The sequence below is a fragment of the Dermacentor andersoni genome, chromosome 10 (assembly GCF_023375885.2).
Source record: "Dermacentor andersoni chromosome 10, qqDerAnde1_hic_scaffold, whole genome shotgun sequence".
Taxonomy (NCBI): Eukaryota; Metazoa; Arthropoda; class Arachnida; order Ixodida; family Ixodidae; genus Dermacentor; species Dermacentor andersoni.
The window spans coordinates 114,429,038-114,448,818 of NC_092823.1; the positions used below are offsets into that span (position 1 = coordinate 114,429,038).

General features: G+C 47.3%; 1 protein-coding gene across 1 annotated transcript; it reads right to left on the reverse strand.

Moving 5' to 3' along the window:
* Window positions 1-1,498: 1,498 nt before the first annotated feature.
* On the reverse strand, window positions 1,499-11,586 carry LOC126544747 (uncharacterized). Its single transcript, XM_050192213.2, has 4 exons — window positions 11,321-11,586; window positions 3,280-3,433; window positions 2,985-3,117; window positions 1,499-1,874 (listed from the first exon to the last, which is right to left on the reverse strand). Exons 1-4 carry the CDS (start codon window positions 11,451-11,453, stop codon window positions 1,800-1,802), a joined length of 495 nt encoding a protein of 164 aa, XP_050048170.1. The 5' UTR covers window positions 11,454-11,586; the 3' UTR covers window positions 1,499-1,799.
* Window positions 11,587-19,781: the final 8,195 nt, after the last annotated feature.

The window sequence follows — 19,781 nt, forward strand, 5'->3', positions numbered from 1 at the left end:
GGGTTCGTTGCATTACAAAAGTTAAAATCTAGTGATTATCGGAAGGAAATTCTTGATTTCCGCCATCAATATTTCATAAAAATTGGCGGAAATTGCAAATTTTCAGAAAAAAATGAAGTTTCAACTCCGTAAGTCAGATATAAATAATGATATTCCAATTCTGAAAATTTCACCTGATTGTTCAACTATATCGGATATCGGACAAAATTGCTCTACTATACATGGCTGTGTGGACTACTAATAAGTGAGTAGGACTTTTGTAAAACCATTGTAATCATTATAACCAATTAAGCTAAGCTAAATTATTACAGATTACGTTTGTCCAGTTTGGATGTTCCAACGGATACAGTTTGCAGAACTGCGATAGCTGTTATCGGTGCAGTTACAAATTTGTGAAATTCACGCTTCTACATTTTTCAAGCTTACCCGAGTTTCGGCGAGTTGGTAAAAACGTTAATGCCCTAATTGAAAATTCCGCTTCCAACAGCCACTGGAATGTGTTGTTTTCTCCGAAATAAAACAAATTTTATCGAAATCGGCCGAGCGAGTATCTTATCAAAGAATTTTTGCGGCTTACATGTGCTTACGGTGGCATCGGTGTTGGGCCCGAGAAAAAACTTGCTCTTAAGGCCAGAGCTCACTGTAGGCGCAGTCTCTTTCATTGCCTGCCTAGAGCGCTAAAACAGTGACTTCAGGAGTGCGTCTGCGCAGGTGGAACAAAGACGCACAGCTTCGAGACCACGCAGGCATGTCCTTATTCCTTGTAAGTATTGAATGGTGAATTAGCCCTTTTTAGTAGACAGGTCGCCAATATCGAAATAACACATGGTAAACAAGTACGACAAGCTCTTGGGACGGATAGTTAATGCTCCATATGTGGCCTCACGATCGAGCGCAATACCTCTGGTGACAGAGGTCATGCGTTCGATAACGACAACCGTCACTTGCCCAATGGGAAACACAAACTTCGAGTCTCTTTTCGCTATCGAGTGACCGAATCACACGGCACAGCCTAAGCACACGCATTTAGACGTTGAATTCGACGTTTCCGAATAAACTTGTTTTTCAACTTACCCTCCTGGTAACTTGTAAGATACACAAGATTCTTGGCTCCCCCCCATGCGTACTTTCTGTCGCACTGACGAAGGCTGGTCGCCACGTTCGGTGCTTGCCGCATTTGACCCAGTCGAGCCTTCTTTTGGGACTGCTGCCCTAGTTGCAGCAATAGCAGCAACCTCAATTTTCTATTCTAATCTTTAGACTAAAGTTTGACTCCGGACAGTCCATTGACAGAAACCCTCGCTAGGCGATCCTTTCCCGTTATAGTTTTTGTCGAGCTTCATGTCAAAACTCTTATTTTTTCTACTTGAGAACACACCACTCCTGACAGTCACCAAAATTTGAGAAAAGACGATATGTAATCAAATTATTTGTGCTGAAATCCCCTCCCACGTTTGTGCTGTTACGAAGACATGGGCATTCCGCAGCCTTGAGTCACGGGAACAAGGGTCACAACCGACAACGTTTAGGTACGAACACTGACTTTATTGCTACATTTCGTGCGCAACGCCAGCGTCCATCTGGCATGCGTTTTTATGTTGCATTCTACTGTTTCAGTTTGTGACCACATCAGGAGAGCCGCACTCTTAACACCGAGAGCAGGTAAACACGAACCTTTTTTATCGACGCTCTGAGTCAACATTGTGCGCTTCCTAAGTCGTTCACAGACAGGTGCCTGCTGATTGGTCGTTTCGTTCACTCGAATAATTGATCAGAAAATTGTTGGCCACTCTGAACAGTCACGGAGCATTCGAGTTACATCCCACGACTGCTCCATTGACGATAACTTCGAAGCGTAGATCGCTGTTGCCACCCTGTGAGTCAACGAGTGAGTCATATTAGGTGATGGGGATGAGTGGCGTGCGAACAAAGGGATGAATAAAACAACCAGGAGAGTGTAATAATAGAAATTGATCGGCTTGTTTTCGAATGTACTAGAAGAAACTAACAGATTTTCATCACTCTACGAGTTATCGCGGAAAGTGAATTGTGAAGGGCATGCTTCGAGAGGCAGGAAAAAACCGTCAGATCGCACACGTAATCATAATCCTTTCACTTATAACTAGCCATTATGGAAATCCTTGGGCACCAGAATAAAACACGCTACCTAGGGAAAGCCGACCGCTCCGAATATCGTATTGCGTGCATTGAGCTGCGCATTGGCGTAGACTGTGTCAGTAAAGCTGCCTGAATGCACTTCATACAAGTTCAGCGCGCAGCCATGTAAAACATGAAACAGAGCTTTTGAAATCGTAAGATAAAATGTTAGGTTGCGCTTCCAGTATTCGAACTCAGCTTTCGACGTCGAAATGATGCCGCTCGGCAGTGGTGATTTCGGGCTAGAGACTGTAGGTCTTTGAGCGCCATGTAATCGTATCGCAAGTGTTCACAGTCTTTCATTCGATTTTGATATGCATATGGCAATGAAAGATAAACACTTCATTCCTACAGCACTCCCTGTTACTCCTTTCCACACCGCACCCTACCAGCTGTAGTTATTTGAAAAAAATTGCTGCATCAAATTCATTTGAGGGATCTAAAACCGGCCTCTTCACCAGAAACACGGACCAAAATAGGCTTCGAAAGCTCAAGCCTGACCGTTAATGAAAGACCATACCTCAAAAATTTAAATATTAGATGCGAAAATAAGCCAAGCACCATAAATGTGCTTTAGTTGAAGTCTGTAATGTAAGACAGCTAAAATGTAAGACGCATATTTGCATGCAGAGAAAGCAAACGTTGGTTCAGAAAAATATTGAGGTAACTAGAATATTTACTCTGGTTGAAGAGAAAGGTATCCGTGCACTTCTATGGCAAAATCCGCTAGCATTTTGGTTCGCTCAGATTCGCTTGCATTGCTTTGCATTGGAGGATTAAGCAGATGAGTTTGTAAAATGGAAACAAATCTTCTGGAAAATGCTTACCTCTGTCGTTAAGTAGAACGCTTGGTAACCGGAAACCTGTATTTCGGCGTGGTACACACCGGTCTCGAAGTCGCATGGTTTTGAGGGTGGGCCCTCAGGGCCCTGCCTCACTAGCTTACACATGTCGTACTCCCTATAATGAGAATAAGGAGCTGCAATCAGCCAATTTCTCGCATGCTCAGAGATCTTCAAGAGAAAAGCATGATAAATACAGGTGAAAGCTACACGGCTTAAACTGTTTAACACTAGCGTAGTCAAAAAGCCCATCGAGGCTTAACGAAAACTTGATACGCACGGTGTGAGAGGACTCAGGTCTTCCCCACGCGCCGTGACACGAAGTTTAGGATCATCTAGGCGTCCTGTCACAATTACGTCGAAGGAAAGCAGTGCCTGTCCTCGGTCCATTTTGCTTTGAACTACGGCGTTTTGGATCTTGGCCGCTGCGGACGCTGCATCGAACACATAACGAATGAAAACACATACACAAATACACACGCACGCAGGCAGAAAAAAACACGTTGTATGTTCTCGCGCAACCACAAGAAAGTGCCGAGATTGGGCATACTATAAGCTCATGCACGCTAAGAATTCACACATATAGTGTAAGAGACCCCAACATATGGCCTAAAGACATGACAAAAAATTGCGGTTAAGCTTTCGCATCAAACCTGAAATTCAGGCGGCTGCTATGTACCGCCGTCGCTTAACTGGTTTGAATAGTTCGAATACCGGAAAATACGCACATGCAAACACGTACTCGCTTGGCCTTCTCCCGCCGTCAAAGTTATATGGGACACACTCATATGTGACAGCCGTATCAAAACCTAGCAGCATGGCAACAGTTTATATGTGGTTAGTGCATTAAGAGCAAGGTCTACCACGGGAGAGAGGAGGAAACCGAGTTGAAAAGACAGGGAGGTTAGCCAGTGTAAGTGCTACCATCTGTGTAACTTGTGCTAGGAAAAGGAGAGCAGGGACAAATATATAAAGGTGCACTGAAATGCGATACAACGCGTTGAAACTTTCAGAGTCAGTCACAGAAACTGCAAATCCTTAAGCGTTGGGACCTCCTACCTGAATAAATGGTATCGGAGGAGTTCTTTCTGCTCGGGAACCAGTGCGTACCAGTTTCGGTGACGTTTGAGTAGGATTACACAAAAGAAAAAAAAATATATACCTTAGATGAGGCTATTTGCAGAAAGTGGGTTTTCAACTCATGCACTAACTGTTTTTAGAATAATTACTGAAAATTAAAGAAAACAATACTGACTTATCGAATTTATCACTCTGTAACTCAGCAACAAAATAAACAATATGACAATTCCGTAAACCTCACTTATTGGGTTTAAAGCAGGCGAAATCGATGCATTATACACCAATCTGAAATATACCCCTAATTTGTAAGCCAAACTTAGGCAATAAATATCTTTGTAAACATAACTATTTTGGGTGAGCTGTGAATCCTGATATCTGATTTGTCCACTTGTGTTGCTGCAGCAGGTGGAGTTCACAAAACTATATTATCTGTTTTTGATGCAATGTTAAGAGATCTTTAAACTTCCTGCTTCCATTTTTTTTAACATACGGGGTTTTGACAATTTGGCAAAACAAATGCTGTCCTAAATTAAAAATTTTCGGACTATATTTGTTAGACTAACTTGCTATCTCAGCTCCAATATATTCAATTCAAATAGGTCCATCGGTTGTCTCATAAAGCATTTCTACGTTTTGCATGCATATGAATAGAAATGCAGCAACCGTCCGTCACATCGTTTCCCCGCTTCTCGGAAATCCAGTTTGCATCGCCGTGGAGGCCACTGGCGCCTGCTCCTTCTTGGAATCGGAGCGGCTGCCCGACTGGGGCGCCACCGCTGCTACTCGGCAGAACCGGCTTTTGCTTTTGAATAACGCCAGTCGACTGTCCGTTCTAAAGCTGTAAAAACCTTTAATACGAGCTATTTTCGGCTTTGAAGTCTATGAAGCGTAATCGCAGTCCAGGGTCCAATGGTCTTACAGTCGAATTTTATGTTAAATTTTGGACAGTGTTAGGGAAGCCGTTCACGTCACTGGTGAACAGGCTACTCAGTGAAGCGACTTTGTCAGCGTCTCAATGAGAGGGGCTAATCACTCTCCTTTGTAAGGACGAGTCGAGGAGCTCCGATCTGAGAGCATGGCGTCCAATCACGCTTCTGAACTGCGATTATAAGCTCATAGCAAAGTGCCTGTGTACGCGACTCACACCAGCGCTCAGCACTGTTTTGGGTCCCTACCAGGCATGTAGTGTCCAGGGGCGCTCTACTCAGCTTCACGGTTTAGCAGTGAGGGACCTTCTCCTGTGGGCAAATACCAGGAAACTTCCAGGCATTCTTTGCCCTTTTGATCAGGAGAAGGCTTTCGACATCGTTAGTCATAGGTACCTTTTCCGTGGTTTGGAAGAGGCTGGTTTTAGTGTGGGTTTTCGGCAGATGGTCGAAGATTTGTATTCTCGACCGACTTCTGCTGTTGTCATACGGGAACGCGTCTCGGAGGCGTTCATTGTGGGACGTGGTGTACGGCAGGGGGACCCCCTCTCACCTGCCCTCTACGTACTCGCTTTTGAACTGCTCTTGCAAGGTTGTCCTGTGACAGCAGAATTGGCAGGTTCCTCCTCCCACCAGGTTCCCCTCCGGTTGCACTTTTTGCCTACGCGGATGGCTTGTCCATTGTCGTCCCGGACGAAGCATCAGCTTGCGGCGTCTTGGAGGTCATGGACCGTTACTGCAGGGCGAGCGGTGCAAGGTTGAATAGGTCGAAAAGTGCAGCCATGTACTTGAACTCCACTCCGTCCAGTCCGCAGCCCGTTCGTGGTTTCCCCGTGAAAACGCGGCGGCGCATTCTAGGCTTCCAATTCGAACCAGATGGTCTCTCTCCTGAAAAGTGGCAACAGGCTAAGGAGAAGCTTGAAACCAGGATGCCCATTGACTGCTCGAGGGACAATCCTGCGCTCACTTCTGTTTTCGTTCCTGACGTATGTGGCGTGTGTGTCTCCTGTTCCAACCCGAACCAAGCTTATCTTGGAGAGCGTCCCCTTTCGGTTCCTTTGGAAGGGTACAAATGGTTGTGTAGCTAGGCGGGTGCTCAAGTTGCCCAGGGATAAGGGAGGACTCGGAATTCCTGACCTAGGCATCGTGGCTGCTGCACTACACGTCAGATGGACCCAGGTCGCTCTTAACTCGGATATGCTCCTGACTCGAAGCTTTACCTCGTTTTTACTTAGCACCCGACTCCGCTTGTTTTCGCAGAGCACATTTTACCACTGTGTTTCTCGCTCAGGTACCCCGTCCACCATTTATGCAGATGCTGCCAACTCTTTGGTAAGCCTCCGCACGGTTCGCCCCGACATCGACGTAGTTTCAACTCCACTCCAAGAATTAGTAGACATCCTTACCCCAGGCCTCCCCCCGCATTGCCAAATGTGTGACCTGTCCATTCACAGGCCAAACTGGAAGCTCATCACGGCCAGTTTCCTCGACGCTAGGCGAGCCACGTTCATGTATCGCCTGGCGCGAGGGTGCCTGCCGTTGGGCTACAGGCCCTTCACAGCTGTCCCGGCTAGTGGAGTGTGCCCTGTCTGTGGCGCTCGTGAGGACTCGGTTCATGCCTTTTCGCAGTGTTTGCTTCCTGCAGCTCTTCTCCGTAGGATTGCTAGTCTTTTTAATCTCCCAGGCATTCCTTATCAGACAGTTTAATTTTTGCACCCTTTGCCTAATCAGGCGGTCAACCAGTTCGTGCTTCTCCTCGCCGAGTGCTCCTACCTATTTTGGTTGGCACGCCGCGATGCAGTTTTCGGGGGGAGGGCACCGGGCCTTCACGAAGTGCATGCGAAAGCACGGAAGGAGGTCTGGTTCCATCTCACCCGGGAGCGGCACCGCTTGGGCGAGAAGTTTCTCGAAGTGCGGGCCCGTCCTGCAGTGATTTTTGATGAGTCGGGTGGAAAGCTATCCATTAAGTTATGATGCATGCTCCTAAGGTCGCTCGACGCGGCCGTGTGCGCCAGTCGATCTAGGGGGTTTTGTTTGGTTCAATGGAACCCAGAGCTGGAACTGGTGGTGGCGCACCCTTGGTTGGTCGCGCTGCTCCGTGGACGGCTTTGGTGCTCTCCATGGTTGTATGCCTTGGCCTCTTTTGCGCCGAGGCAGTCCGAGGGTCAGTCAGGCTTGAGTCCTGTAAGACCGACATGGCTGTTTGTGTGTTCGGTGCAGTAACTCTGTGTTGCTGCACCACAACAGCCCCCTTGTCTGGGAAGGACCGCTGGCCCGAACCAAAGCCCCCCGCCCAGTCAACCCTGGTTGAGGAGGGGAACCGGGGTCAATGTATCGAATGATGCTGGGTTGATGAGTACACGAAAGCTCATGGACGCGGCGCCTTCAAAGGTGCCAAGTCCTCTTCCCATCTGACAACGGTTCCGTGCCTCCGTTAAACCGAGCTCCCAACAAGTGGTGACACAGTGGTGATATCCGCGTATTTTTTTTTCGAACACAAACCACGAACTACGCGGCTCTTACACCTGCTGCGAGAGTACGATTACGTATCCTGTCATCGCCGCAGAGCTTCAGCTTCCCAGCTTTTGGCCCAAGGTTCCTCGAGTTTGGTTTATGCAAGTAGAGGACCGTTTTCAACTCCGTCACATCACTTCCTATACAGCAAGGTATCCGTACGGTGTCGCCGCGCTACCCTCCGACATCGCCGATGCCATAGACGACTTTCTAGCGGGTACGCCATTAGCCACCACATAGGACGACCTGAAACGCACGGTCCTGCAGCGCCTCGAGCCATCGCAACAGAGTAGGTTCCAACAGCTCCTCTGCGAGGAACTCGGTGACCAACGACCGTCACAACTGCTGCACGGGTTGCGTCAATTACTGGGTGCACACTCCGAAAACGAGAGCCAGCTTCCAATTTTGCGCGAGCTGTTCTTTAAACACCTAGCACAGTCCGCACACGTGGTACTTTCGGGTTCCTACGACATAAGTCTCGATCGGCTAGCTGTACTCGTTGATCGCTTATGCGAATGCTCGTCTTCGGCACAGCAACCTATCGCCGCTGCGAGAGTCTCAGAGTCAGGAGACCGACTCTCGCTCCTGAAGGATACACTCGACCATCTTACCAGTGCACTAGAGAAACTGACTCCTGACAGAAACAATGACTACCAACTTCGGCGCAGCCATTCGGCCTCACAGTCTCGCAGCACATCTTGAGACTCGTCGCGGAAGCTGGGCTGGTACCGCCGTCGCTTTCGCGAACAAGCAAGTCGCTGCACTCGGCCCTGTTCGTGGACGGAAAACACACCGGCCAGTCGCTAACGGGGGCACACGACATCGGCACTCGAACAAGCTACGTGTTCTGTATAGTCGGCCACATCACCGGCACCCGAATCGTCGTTCACACCGGAGCCGAGCAGTTTATCGTTCCAGCCACGACTGCAGATTGCCAACGCGGCATGTCCACGCCCACGCTCCACGCAGTGAACAACACCGCTATCGCGTCGTATGGGCTCCGGGAAATAACGCGAGACATCGTACTTCGGCACTTCAACCTGAGTTTTGAGATTGGGAACTTGAGATTCAACCTGCGCACAGATAGGCGTTTGTGATCGCCGACGTCAGCTTTGCCATTCTGAGAGCGGACTTCCACAGTCATTTCAACCTAGATTCAACCTGAGTGTTAGCAATCGGTGCCTAAAGGATAACGTCACATCCCTCGATGTACTCGGCCTGCAGTCCAGCCTCACCTCATCAGGCATCCGTACGTTTCGGCCGGTCTCAACGTACGACCAGACACTTACCGAGTCCTCGCAACTCACGGAGTCTCGAAACTATGCGCTGCCCGTGAAACAAAAGGTGACGCACGATATCACCACCACTGGCCAAGCTGTCGCTGCGCGGCCACGGGGGCTCACTGGACGGAGGTTGGAAGTCGTCCGCCGTGAGTTCGAACACATGCTTAAGCTCGGCGTTATTCACCCTCCCTCCAGCAAGTGGTCTTCACCTCTCCATATGGTTGGAAAACACGACAGCGGCGACTAGTGGCCTTGTGGTTATTGCCGAGCTTTGAGTGTCCTCACTACTCCGGATCAATGTCCCCTTTCTCACATACATGACTTCGGCGCCCGTCTCGCAGGGACCAAAATATACAGCAATATCGATTTGATCAGCGTGTACCACCAAATTCCTGTCGAACCCAACGACACTCCGAAGACAGCAATCACAACTCCATTTGGTCTACTTGAGCTTTTATGCCTTACTGCTTGAATAATCTGGTGCAAACTTTTCAAAGCTTCATAGACGAGGTTACGCGTGGACTCTCACTCGTTTTAGTCTACCACGACGTCATTCACGTTGAAAAACCGCACACACGAAGAGTAAAATGAACACATTCGCCTTTTATTTGAACGACTGGATGAACAGGCCGGAGCCGGAGCAACACGGAGTTGAAGCCCTGGATTTATTGACCATCGCATTTCACCACTCCCCATCCTTCTTCTGAAAGCTGCGCGAGTTTCTCGGGCTCATAAATTTTCACAGGCGTTTCATACCATCCTGTAAAGAAGTTTTAATATCGCTTACCAACGTGCTGCGTTCCGAATCCAAAAAAAAAGTTACGCCTTTCTTTCCCTGGTCCCCTTTCTTTCCCTGGTCCTCGTAGCACGAACACTCCTTCCAGGAAGCCAAGACGTGCTTGGCGATAGCACTGTTTCTCATTCATCTGTTGCCCGACGCATCAGCTCGCCTTATTGTAGACGTGTAAACTACGGCTGTGGGTGCAGTACTTCAGCAGCACGATGACACAAACTGCAGGCTTCTTCTCAAAGCGTCTCAAACCTACACAAGCTCGCTACACTACCTTCGGAAGGGAGATGTTGGCCATCTGTTGCGCTGTCAACCATTTCCGTTTCTTTCTTGAAGGCTGTAGCTGTTACATTCTCACCGACCACAAGCCATTAACCTTCGTTTTCTAGAACAGTTCCTCGTACTCAGAACACGAGCTTCAGCAATTTTGCTGTATTTGCGAATTTTCTACGGCCATCCGGCATATATCCGGGACCGCAAACGAGGCAGCTGACGCAGTGTGGCCGATCGCCGTTCTGTCTGCTGGCCCTGTGGATTTCCAAGCTCCAGCCACCGCCCGGCAAGACGACTCGAGCTGCGCCAATTGCGGGAAAAAGGCTCGTCGCTCCAACTTGTGGAGGTGCCGCTTCCCTGCACAACAACACTAGTCAGGTGCGACACATCGCAAGCAGTTCCTCTCCCGTTCGTGCCCCCTCAGTTTCGGCGGCCAATATTCGATTCTCTGCAAGGGCTAAGCCATAGCGGTATCAGAGTGACGCAGCTAGGGGCTTATCAGAGACCGCTTCGTCTGGCCAGGGGTCAACAAGGGTATTCGAAGCAGGGCAAGAAGTTACCAAGCCTGTCAAGCCGTGAAAGTGACCCGCTGTGCAACCGTTTCGACCACCAGACAGCCGTTTCTGTCACGCGCATTTAGACTTGGCGGCGTTTGTAGCGACTGACTGATGAGCCCTTGCAGGGACCATCCGTCACTGTGTCCCCGCTTCTCGGAAATCCAGTTTGCGTCGCCGTGGGCGTCATTGCCCCATGATCTTTCTTGTAACCGAAGCGGCTGCCCGACTGGAACGCAACCATTGCCACGGAGCAAAGCGTGCTTTTACTTTTGAATGAAGCCACTCTCGTTCCCAAGAAGTCAAAACGTTTATGCCTTGCCTTCGCCAAACTGAGCTCCCAACACGAATATCAATAGCATTGCTTTCTCTATGGCACTCCGTGCAACATTTCTGTTGAAAATAAATTTTATTTGACAGATTTTACATGCCCGACGTCTAGTCCAGACCGGCGAGGCATTAGTAACTCTGCGGGCTAATGCTTACTCTAGCTTACCTAAGTAATCTGTAACACACTCGATTATTTGAAATTCATCTGATCGGTACTAAGCTATACGAATTACACCTACGATGCCAAGCTAATGCTTCACAAGGCAGCCACGTCTTGTTTTGACTTCAACAGAATCCGCCTTTCACTTACGTAGTGCGCCTTACGAGGTTAGCCAGAAGCAACAGGTACTGTGACACGTGCAAAGAACGGATGCGAACATGACAAGCGATATCCGAGCACACTAAACTAAGCCAACAGCAAGTCGACTTGAACGCAAGCGCGCCATGCAAGTGACAAACCAAGCTATAGCAAGACCCTAAAAGCCCGACACATACGGTACAGGTTAGCATGAAGTTCGCTCGAAGTTCGGAAGAGTTTCTAAGCGTTATTATATCTGCGACCGACACTCACTTGAGCAGGGTTTAAGCGGATATCGTTTCACGGCCGCTGTCCCGAAGCACAGGGAAAACAGTGCCGCAAGGGCCAACGCTGCTATTGTCGGCGTGTAACATCGGCGATGAAGCCAAAGGTCGACGTGGGCCATGGGGACAGCGCGGCTGGCAAAAGGCACCGAACGAGAAGGCAGCGAAACGGGCGCAGCCGCAGCAGCTGCACACTATTCGTGGCTGTTTCTCTTTTGCACAAGAGCAGACTGAGCGTGCGAGTGGCTTCGACTGTGTCCCGGTTACCTCGCGACAGCCCACGAGGAAATCGCTCACGTGGACGTGCAAATGTCGGGCATGAATTCACCAACCGCTCCCGCGATCGGTGGAGTTGGCAAAAACAGTTTGCCCTCGGTAGAAGTGCCAGTAGAAAGGGTCGTGCGTCAGCAGTTGCAATAAGATAAAAACAACCTTTATTTTTTGCACGGCATCAACGATTTTCGTGTTAGCTAGAATGCAGTCGAGCATGAAAAACGCAAAATAAAGCATGAAATACGGCTCTAAAACAAAACCTGAACAAGAAATTCTTGAATGCTTAATTTGTTATTCAAGCATATGAATCGAAGAATATTTACGTCATTGGATAGATAGAGGAAAACAGCTTTATTTACAAACTGAATTGTTTTTATGTGTGCTGCGCCAGCACTGAGACTTTAGGGTTGTTCCTGGGCACGATAAATAACTATTTGATCGATGTATTGGTTACTATTAGTTTATAGGCTTATTTCTCACTGGCAGCAAGCTGTCTTTTTTTCCACTTTCACTTCTTTATTCCTTTATTGACAACGTTAATTGCGCAAACTTAAGCACCGTGCATAACTAATGGAACATTTCAAGCAAACAAGAAAAGTTCAGAGCCCTTCCACTAAGTGAATATGGAAGACCATCAAAGCTATGTTGCTGAATAGCTATATTAATTTTTATATGGTGGTTATGCTATATTGGTTGAATAAAGGCAAAAGCACATACTTTCGTTGTTTTGTTTCGTGTTTTTAATTTTTCTATTTATTATCACGCTTCTTATGTTTTTACTTTACACATATGCGCTGACGTTTCTACATGCATTGTTATAAACTAACATTTGTGGAACAGCGTTATATTTTCCCATTGTTTTTCTTTTTTAATTTCTTCTTATGTTACTTGTTAGTCATTAATTTACTTTATACATATACATTGACGTTCCGACGCGCATCGTCATAGACTAACGTGCCCGCTGGGGCATGTGCCATTGAGCTTGGACCCTTTCTGCACTATCGCCAGGGCCTGCCCACCTGATGATTTCTTCTTGTTAACATCTCGGGAGGGGGGGGACATTTTTTTCCACATCCTAGCCACCGACGCCTTCGCTATCAAAAGACCAGTTGCTTTGCCCATAAACTTTCCTAGCTTCAGCGTCTTTTGCCTCCATGCGGTTGTTGCTGAGTGTGGCCACCTTCGATTACTTAATTCCTCTCGCTCTATACGCTCTTAAAAACGTTTGCACCATTTGGGACTTATCTTGTGCCACAACAACAATGGCTATCTATCTTGCCCACATTTCCTTTCTTTAACGCTGCGAGCCCGGTTATTCCAGGTCACCAATGGCATGCACCTTTACAGCGTGACACAGCATTCTGGACAGGAAAGTAGCGAGCGCCGAGTTTTCAAGAAAGGAAATGGAAACAAGCAGACGACAATTATTGTTGTGGTCCGACATAGGTCCCAAATGTGCAAACCTTTTTAAGAGTTTAGAGTCACTGAATATTACGTCCATACCTTATTAAATAATTCGTTGCGACTTGCCAATTTTTTGGTGTGATTAGAAAAGAAATTATGGGGTTTTACATGCCAAAACCACTTTCTGATTATGAGGCACGCCGTAGTGGGGGACTCCGGAAATTTCGACCACCTAGGGTGCTTTAACGTGCACCTAAATCTAAGTACACGGGTGTTTTCGCATTTCGCCCCCATCGGAATGCGGCCGCCGTGGCCGGGATTTGATCCCGCGGCCTCGTGCTCAGCAGCCTAACACCATAGCCACTGAGTAACCACGGCGGGTCGGGTGTGATTAGCATTGTTAGCGTAGTTCACCCGCTTTGACGTGCTGCTGCTATCTAGCCCATCAAAGATCGCTCTCACTCTGGAGAGGAAAAAAAAAGTAAATAATTAACCAATCGATAAAAGTGAGAACGCGTGTTCTTCTGCCTCTTGTTCTGATGGATCCCCGCGTGAGCAACTTTTCAGACAACCTCGATCACATGTTTAAGCTTCCACAAAACATAGAAAAAGGCAGCGAATATACTTACTTGTACAAGGTTAACCACATGAAGTAGTGCAAATTACAGCAGTCAGGAGTGAACGCATGTCGTTCTCGGTCCACTTTTAGTTGATCTTATATGAAGCGCATGTTATATCGGTTTGTGGAACCATTAACAAGCTGTCTGGACATATTTGCTAAACGGCCTGAATGTTAGCGTCCCATTGATAATTCATTTCAATGTGCGCTTAGCCCTGAATTACAATCAAACTAAAACCATTTTTAACAAGGAATTTTCTCTATTAGTTACGTTCAGTGTTTTGAAACACCGTGTATTTTAATATATATCAATGCAAAAGTTTTCACTTCTCACGTTTTACTCGGCTGTGACTTGTCTGACAGCTGACATAAGGAAGTATAGTATGGATAGAATTGAACATGCTCTCAGGAACGGAGGAAGCCTAAAAGCAGTGAAGAAGAAACTAGGAATAGGCAAGAATCACATGTACGGGTTAAGAGACAAAGCCGGCAATATCATTACTAATATGGATGAGATAGATTAAAGTGGCTGAGGAGTTCTATAGAGATTTATACAGTACCAGTGGCACCCACGACGATAATGGAAGAGAGAATAGTCTAGAGGAATTGGAAATACCACAAGTAACGCCGGAAGAAGTAAAGAAGGCCTTGGGAGCTATGCAAAGGGGCAAGGCAGCTGGGGAGGATCAGGTAACAGCAGATTTGTTGAAGAATGGTGGGCAGATTGTTCCAGAAAAACTGGCCACCCTGTATACGCAATGCCTCATGACTTCGAGCGTACCGGAATTTTGGAAGAACGCTAACATAATCCAAATCCATAAGAAAGGGGACGCCAAAGACTTGAAAAATTATAGACCGATCAGCTTACTGTCCGTTGCCTACAAATGATTTACTAAGATAATCGCAAATAGAATCAGGAACACGTTAGACTTCTCTCAACCAAAGGAGCAGGCTGGATTCCGTAAAGACTACTCAACAATAGACCATATTCACACTATCAGTCAGATAATAGAGAAATGTACGGAATATAGCCAACCCTTATATATAGCTTTCATTGATTACGAGAAAGCGTTTGATTCAGTCGAAACCTCAGCAGTTATGGAGGCATTGCGGAATCAGGGTGTAGACTAGCTATATGTAAAAATACTGAAATATATCTATAGCCGCTCCACAGCCAACGTAGTCCTCCATAAAGAAAGCAACAAGATCCCAATAAAGAAATGCGTCAGGCAGGAAGATACGATCTCTCCAATGCTATTCGCAGCTTGTTTACAGGAGGTATTCAGAGACCTGGATTGGGAATCATCATCATCAGCCTGGTTACGCCCACTGCAGGGCAAAGGCCTCTCCCATGCTTCTCCAACCACCCCGGTCATGTACTAATTGTGGCCATGTCGTCCCTGCAGACTTCTTAATCTCATCCGCCCACCTAACTTTCTGTCGCCCCCTGCTACGCTTCCCTTCCCTTCCCTGATTGGGAAGAATTGGGGATAAAAGTTAATGGAGAATACCTTAGTAACTTGCGATTCGCTGATGATATTGCCTTGCTTAGTAACTCAGGGGACCAATCGCAATGCATGCTCACTGACCTGGAGAGGCAAAGCAGAAGGGTGGGTCTAAAAATTAATCTGCAGAAAACTAAAGTAATGTTTAACAGTCTCGGAAGAGAACAGCAGTTTACGATAAGCAGCGAGGCACTGGAAGTGCCTCGCTGCCTATCTACTTAGGACATCTACTTAGGAATACATCTTAGGATATCTTAGGATACTTAGGATATCTACTTAGGAATACATCTACTTAGGACAGGTAGTGACAGCGGATCCGGATCGTCAGACTGAAATAATCAGAAGAATAAGAATGGGCTGCGGTGCGTTTGGCAGGCATTCTCAGATCATGAACAGCAGGTTGCCACTATTCCCCAAGAGAAAAGTGTATAACAGCTGTGTCTTACCAGTACTCACGTACGTGGCAGAAACCTGGAGGCTTACGAAAAGGGTTCTACTCAAATTGAGGACGACGCTACGAGCTATGGAAAGAAGAATGATGGGTGTAACATTAAGGGATAAGAAAAGAGCAGATTGGGTGAGGGAACAAACGCGAGTGAATGACATCCTAGTTCAAATCAAGAAAAAGAAATGGACATGGGCAGGACATGTAATGAGGAGGGAAGATAACCGATGGTCATTAAGGGTTACGAACTGGATTCCAAGTGAAGGGAAGTGCAGCAGGGGTCGGCAGAAAGTGAGGTGGGCGGATGAGATTAAGAAGTTTGCAGGGACAACATGGCCACCATTAGTACACGACCGGGGTAGTTGGAGAAGTATGGGAGCGGCCTTTGCCCTGCAGTGGGCGTAAACAGGCTGATGATGATGATGATGACTTGTCTCAGGGTGAGTGATACGGCTCTACTTCTTCTTGAATTTTGCTATTATCCCTTTATCCTTGCCACTTATCCTTTTTGTCTCGCTTGCGCTCCAGTAACTTTTCTTAACCTAGCTGACATCAGCGAATGCTTTGGACATCATTAAGAATATCGAGATAAGGAGATCAGTTTCTAGGTTGCGCATTATTGAAGGCACAGGCTCTCAAATAAAAAAAAATCAAGAGATAAGTGCCAGTAATAACAGGCTTGGTAACACCCCCCCCCCCCCCCCCCCCACACACACGCGCCGTGCACGAACGCACACACTTTGTTCCGTTTTGCACGCCACACACTTTGCTGCATTTTCTCCCAATCGAAATAGCCTCGAGTACATTCCTTCAAAGCCAAGAGATGGCCCATCAAATGCCGTTAATGCCGTTTATGCCATCAACCGGGTGCTTTGTATAGGCCATTGAGTGGACGGCCAAAAATTATCTTTAAAACCAAGGATCCACTGTTGCGAGCAGGAACTACGTACGTTGATTACTCGTTACCTACTTTGCCATGCGCTGCCACTGTAGGTGCGCCAATATTCTGGAAACCGCAGGTATCCTGTTCATGATTTACAGACGCAGCTGCGAAACGTTGTTCAGCGCGGCCGCACGCATTTTGCAGGTTTCGACGGTGATTACTTCACAGGGACACGTCATAGCCCGGATATATCAGGGCTTCTTAGGGCTGCCGTAGGCGTGGCCTCGCTTGCAGCTGCTTTAACTGAGGACAGCTCCGCTGCTTCAGGAACTACACTGTGGTGCTCTGCGGAATGCCCGATTTTCTCGCTCAGCTGAGTTTACTCGACGGCAGTCAGTGGATGAAGTTGGCGCGGAACGCTCGAAAGCAGCAGCCAATAAAAAAGATGTCAAAACAGAGCCACTTATCTCAACACGAGGCGCACCCTGCTCACGCCGCTTCCACGTTACGAACACAGAAGACTGGGAAATTTTACGTGCTAGTGCCGCCTATTCTTATCGACGCAATAGTGCAATATCGCGAAAAATTACAGGTTTCGTTAATATCTCTCTTAAGAGGTGAACGGCGAAAGCCTACTCTTCCTCCTCTTATCATTCACCACTTTCTCATTGCCTCTTCTCTTTCTCTTCTTTATTTTAGCCATTACTGCTCACTACTAGGCATATTTAGTCATCTGTAATCAATTGTAGGCATTACAAGCCGTCGTTAGACATGTTGGTCATATCATAGCCATCAGTAGCCACTACAAGTTTTTAAGTCATTATTAGTCATTACTGGTGATTACTAAGCATTTTAGTCATTTCTCATAGATTGTCGTCGTAACAATTCGTCTTTAAACATATTGGTCATTTCGTAGTCAAAACTAGTCATTTCAGTCATTATTAGTCATTACGGCCCACTAGTAAGCATTTTTTGTCATGTGTAATCAATTGTGCTCATTACAAGCCGTCATTGGACATATTGGTCATTTCGTAGTCACTACTAGTCATTACAAGTCATTAGCACTCATCCTAGTCATTACTACTCATTACTAAACATTTTAGTAATTTCTAATCAACTGCGGTCATTACCAGCCGTCGTTAGAGAAATTGCTCATTTAGGAGTCATTAGTAGATAAGACAAGTCATTACTAGTCACTGTTAGTCATTAGTAGTCATTATTAACTTCTACCAATCTCTATTATAACGTTATTATTCACTAACTGTCACTATCAATCATTTTTCATTCTTTAATCTGTCTTTATTCTGCCGTCATATGGCGTGATAACGGTTCGCCGTACACTCCGGCGGTCGGGTCTGCTCACACAATCTTCTTCATGAGCCTAGAAAGGAGTCCCGCTACCTAGGTAGCCACTCGGCACAAGGCACTTGCCACGCCTTTGCGGGGCGCGTAAAAGATGTGTTTCCTCTTTCGAACGTTATCTTTCTATCCACCGCCGTATGTGAATAGTGCAGCGATGGCACATTTTGCAGCAAACCATCCCCCTTTCTTTCGAATACGTTAAAAGACAACATATTTATTTTCTTTGACCTACATGCACAGATAAAGCAGTAGGTGGAGCGATCAACAAATTAAAATAATTCGCTCATAAAATCCTCCGGGAGTTGTCTAAGCATGCGTGAGCATTGCGACACTTGCTTATCTCCACGGAGCCCGCAGTCATTATCAATGTTATGAAACCTGACCCGACCAGTGTAAACGAGAGCGCTGCGGGGACACCAACTGATGCAGACCGCGGCGCAATGTGAGTTGATGGCGCAATGAAATTACTACATGTGGCGACGATAGGTGCGCTGCTGACGTTCCGATCAATAGAAGCCGTTATGGCCCTTTAGCGGCTTATCCATTCGCGTGGAACCATTGACAATCGTGATCAACCGCACTCTGGCGGCAGCTGCGTATGGCGCAGCCCCGGACGCCCTATCTTGAAAGCGATCTGCAGTGGGGACAGAATGCCCCGAGCTTGGTCCGCCATGTGTTTTCGCCAATTAGCTTTCGTTGGAGTGAGAGGTAGCAGAAACGTCAATTCGCGCGCTGGTGCGGATCGTCTTACGTGGCGGATGGACGGACGGACGGGTTTCGTCCTTGGGTTGGCATCGAAATTCTTGATGACTTAAAAGGTACTCGCACCTCAACAACGTGACTCCTTTTTCGGCAAGCCACCTGGTAACGTCCAAGTGATGATAAACCAAGAGTTAAACCAGACAAGCCATAATAGGGGAGGCTTGTCGAGAGCTGAATTTCATGCACTGATACAATTAGCTCATTAAATTGGGGGCGTCAGGAGAGCTCGCGGAGATACCGTACATTGCCAGACTAGGCCCTTCCTACACAGCACCCCTGGTCACTCAGCACCCTGGCACCCCTGGCAGGGACATTGTAATACCGAAAATGAAGCAGCTGTGCTGTCCCCGTTTCTCGACCTGAACATAAAAAAGGTCACCAGGTGCTGATGAAATACCTGACGCATCTCTTGTGAGGTATGCCGAAGGATGCGCTCTGCTTCATATACGAGAAATTTCTTGCCCGGAAATTCAGTTGGATTGGAAGCATGCAATAATTATTCCTGAATCACAAGATTGACTGTTCCTTTCTCCGACCCTCCGATATCCGTTCTTTGTACGTCATCAAAAACACAGGGCCACCTCGACTCATCTCAGAGCCTATCACAAGATGAATGCCGACGTTAAAGCGATTAGCATTCTACCAGTGTAGCGACCAATGGTATTGCTGAAGACACCTTTATTTGGAATCTGTAGTGGCCGTTCTGCGCTTCGCATTGCTTCGGCTATACGCGACACACACTGTCTCCGGGACCATCCCACTTTGCTGCGACATCCGCTCCTCACATAGGGTCGCCCTCACGAGCATGAAAATACATTTGGACAGTTGTATGATGACCCCATCCTGCAAACGCACCAGTGTTCCTGCTGAGCTCCTTTGTGTAATTACCATTCGAAATGGTAAAAGTCAAGCTAGCGTTAAAGGTCAAGCCAAGACCGACGCTTTCCCGTCGCTCCTGCCTCGTGCCCCATCGGGATGCGAAGCATGCAGCGCCACTGGTGGCGTTCCTAATCCCGCCAACATAGTGAGAACCCAGCTGCCAAACGCTGTTTCTTCTGTGCAAAAGCAGTTGCCTTGCGTGCTGCGTGCAATTACTACACCGACTAAGGAGTTCAGGTGATTCAGGGACAACGGCGAAACCTATTGCTTAGTATATTACCAGATCAAGATTTTCTCATCGTTTGCGCACATTCAGGT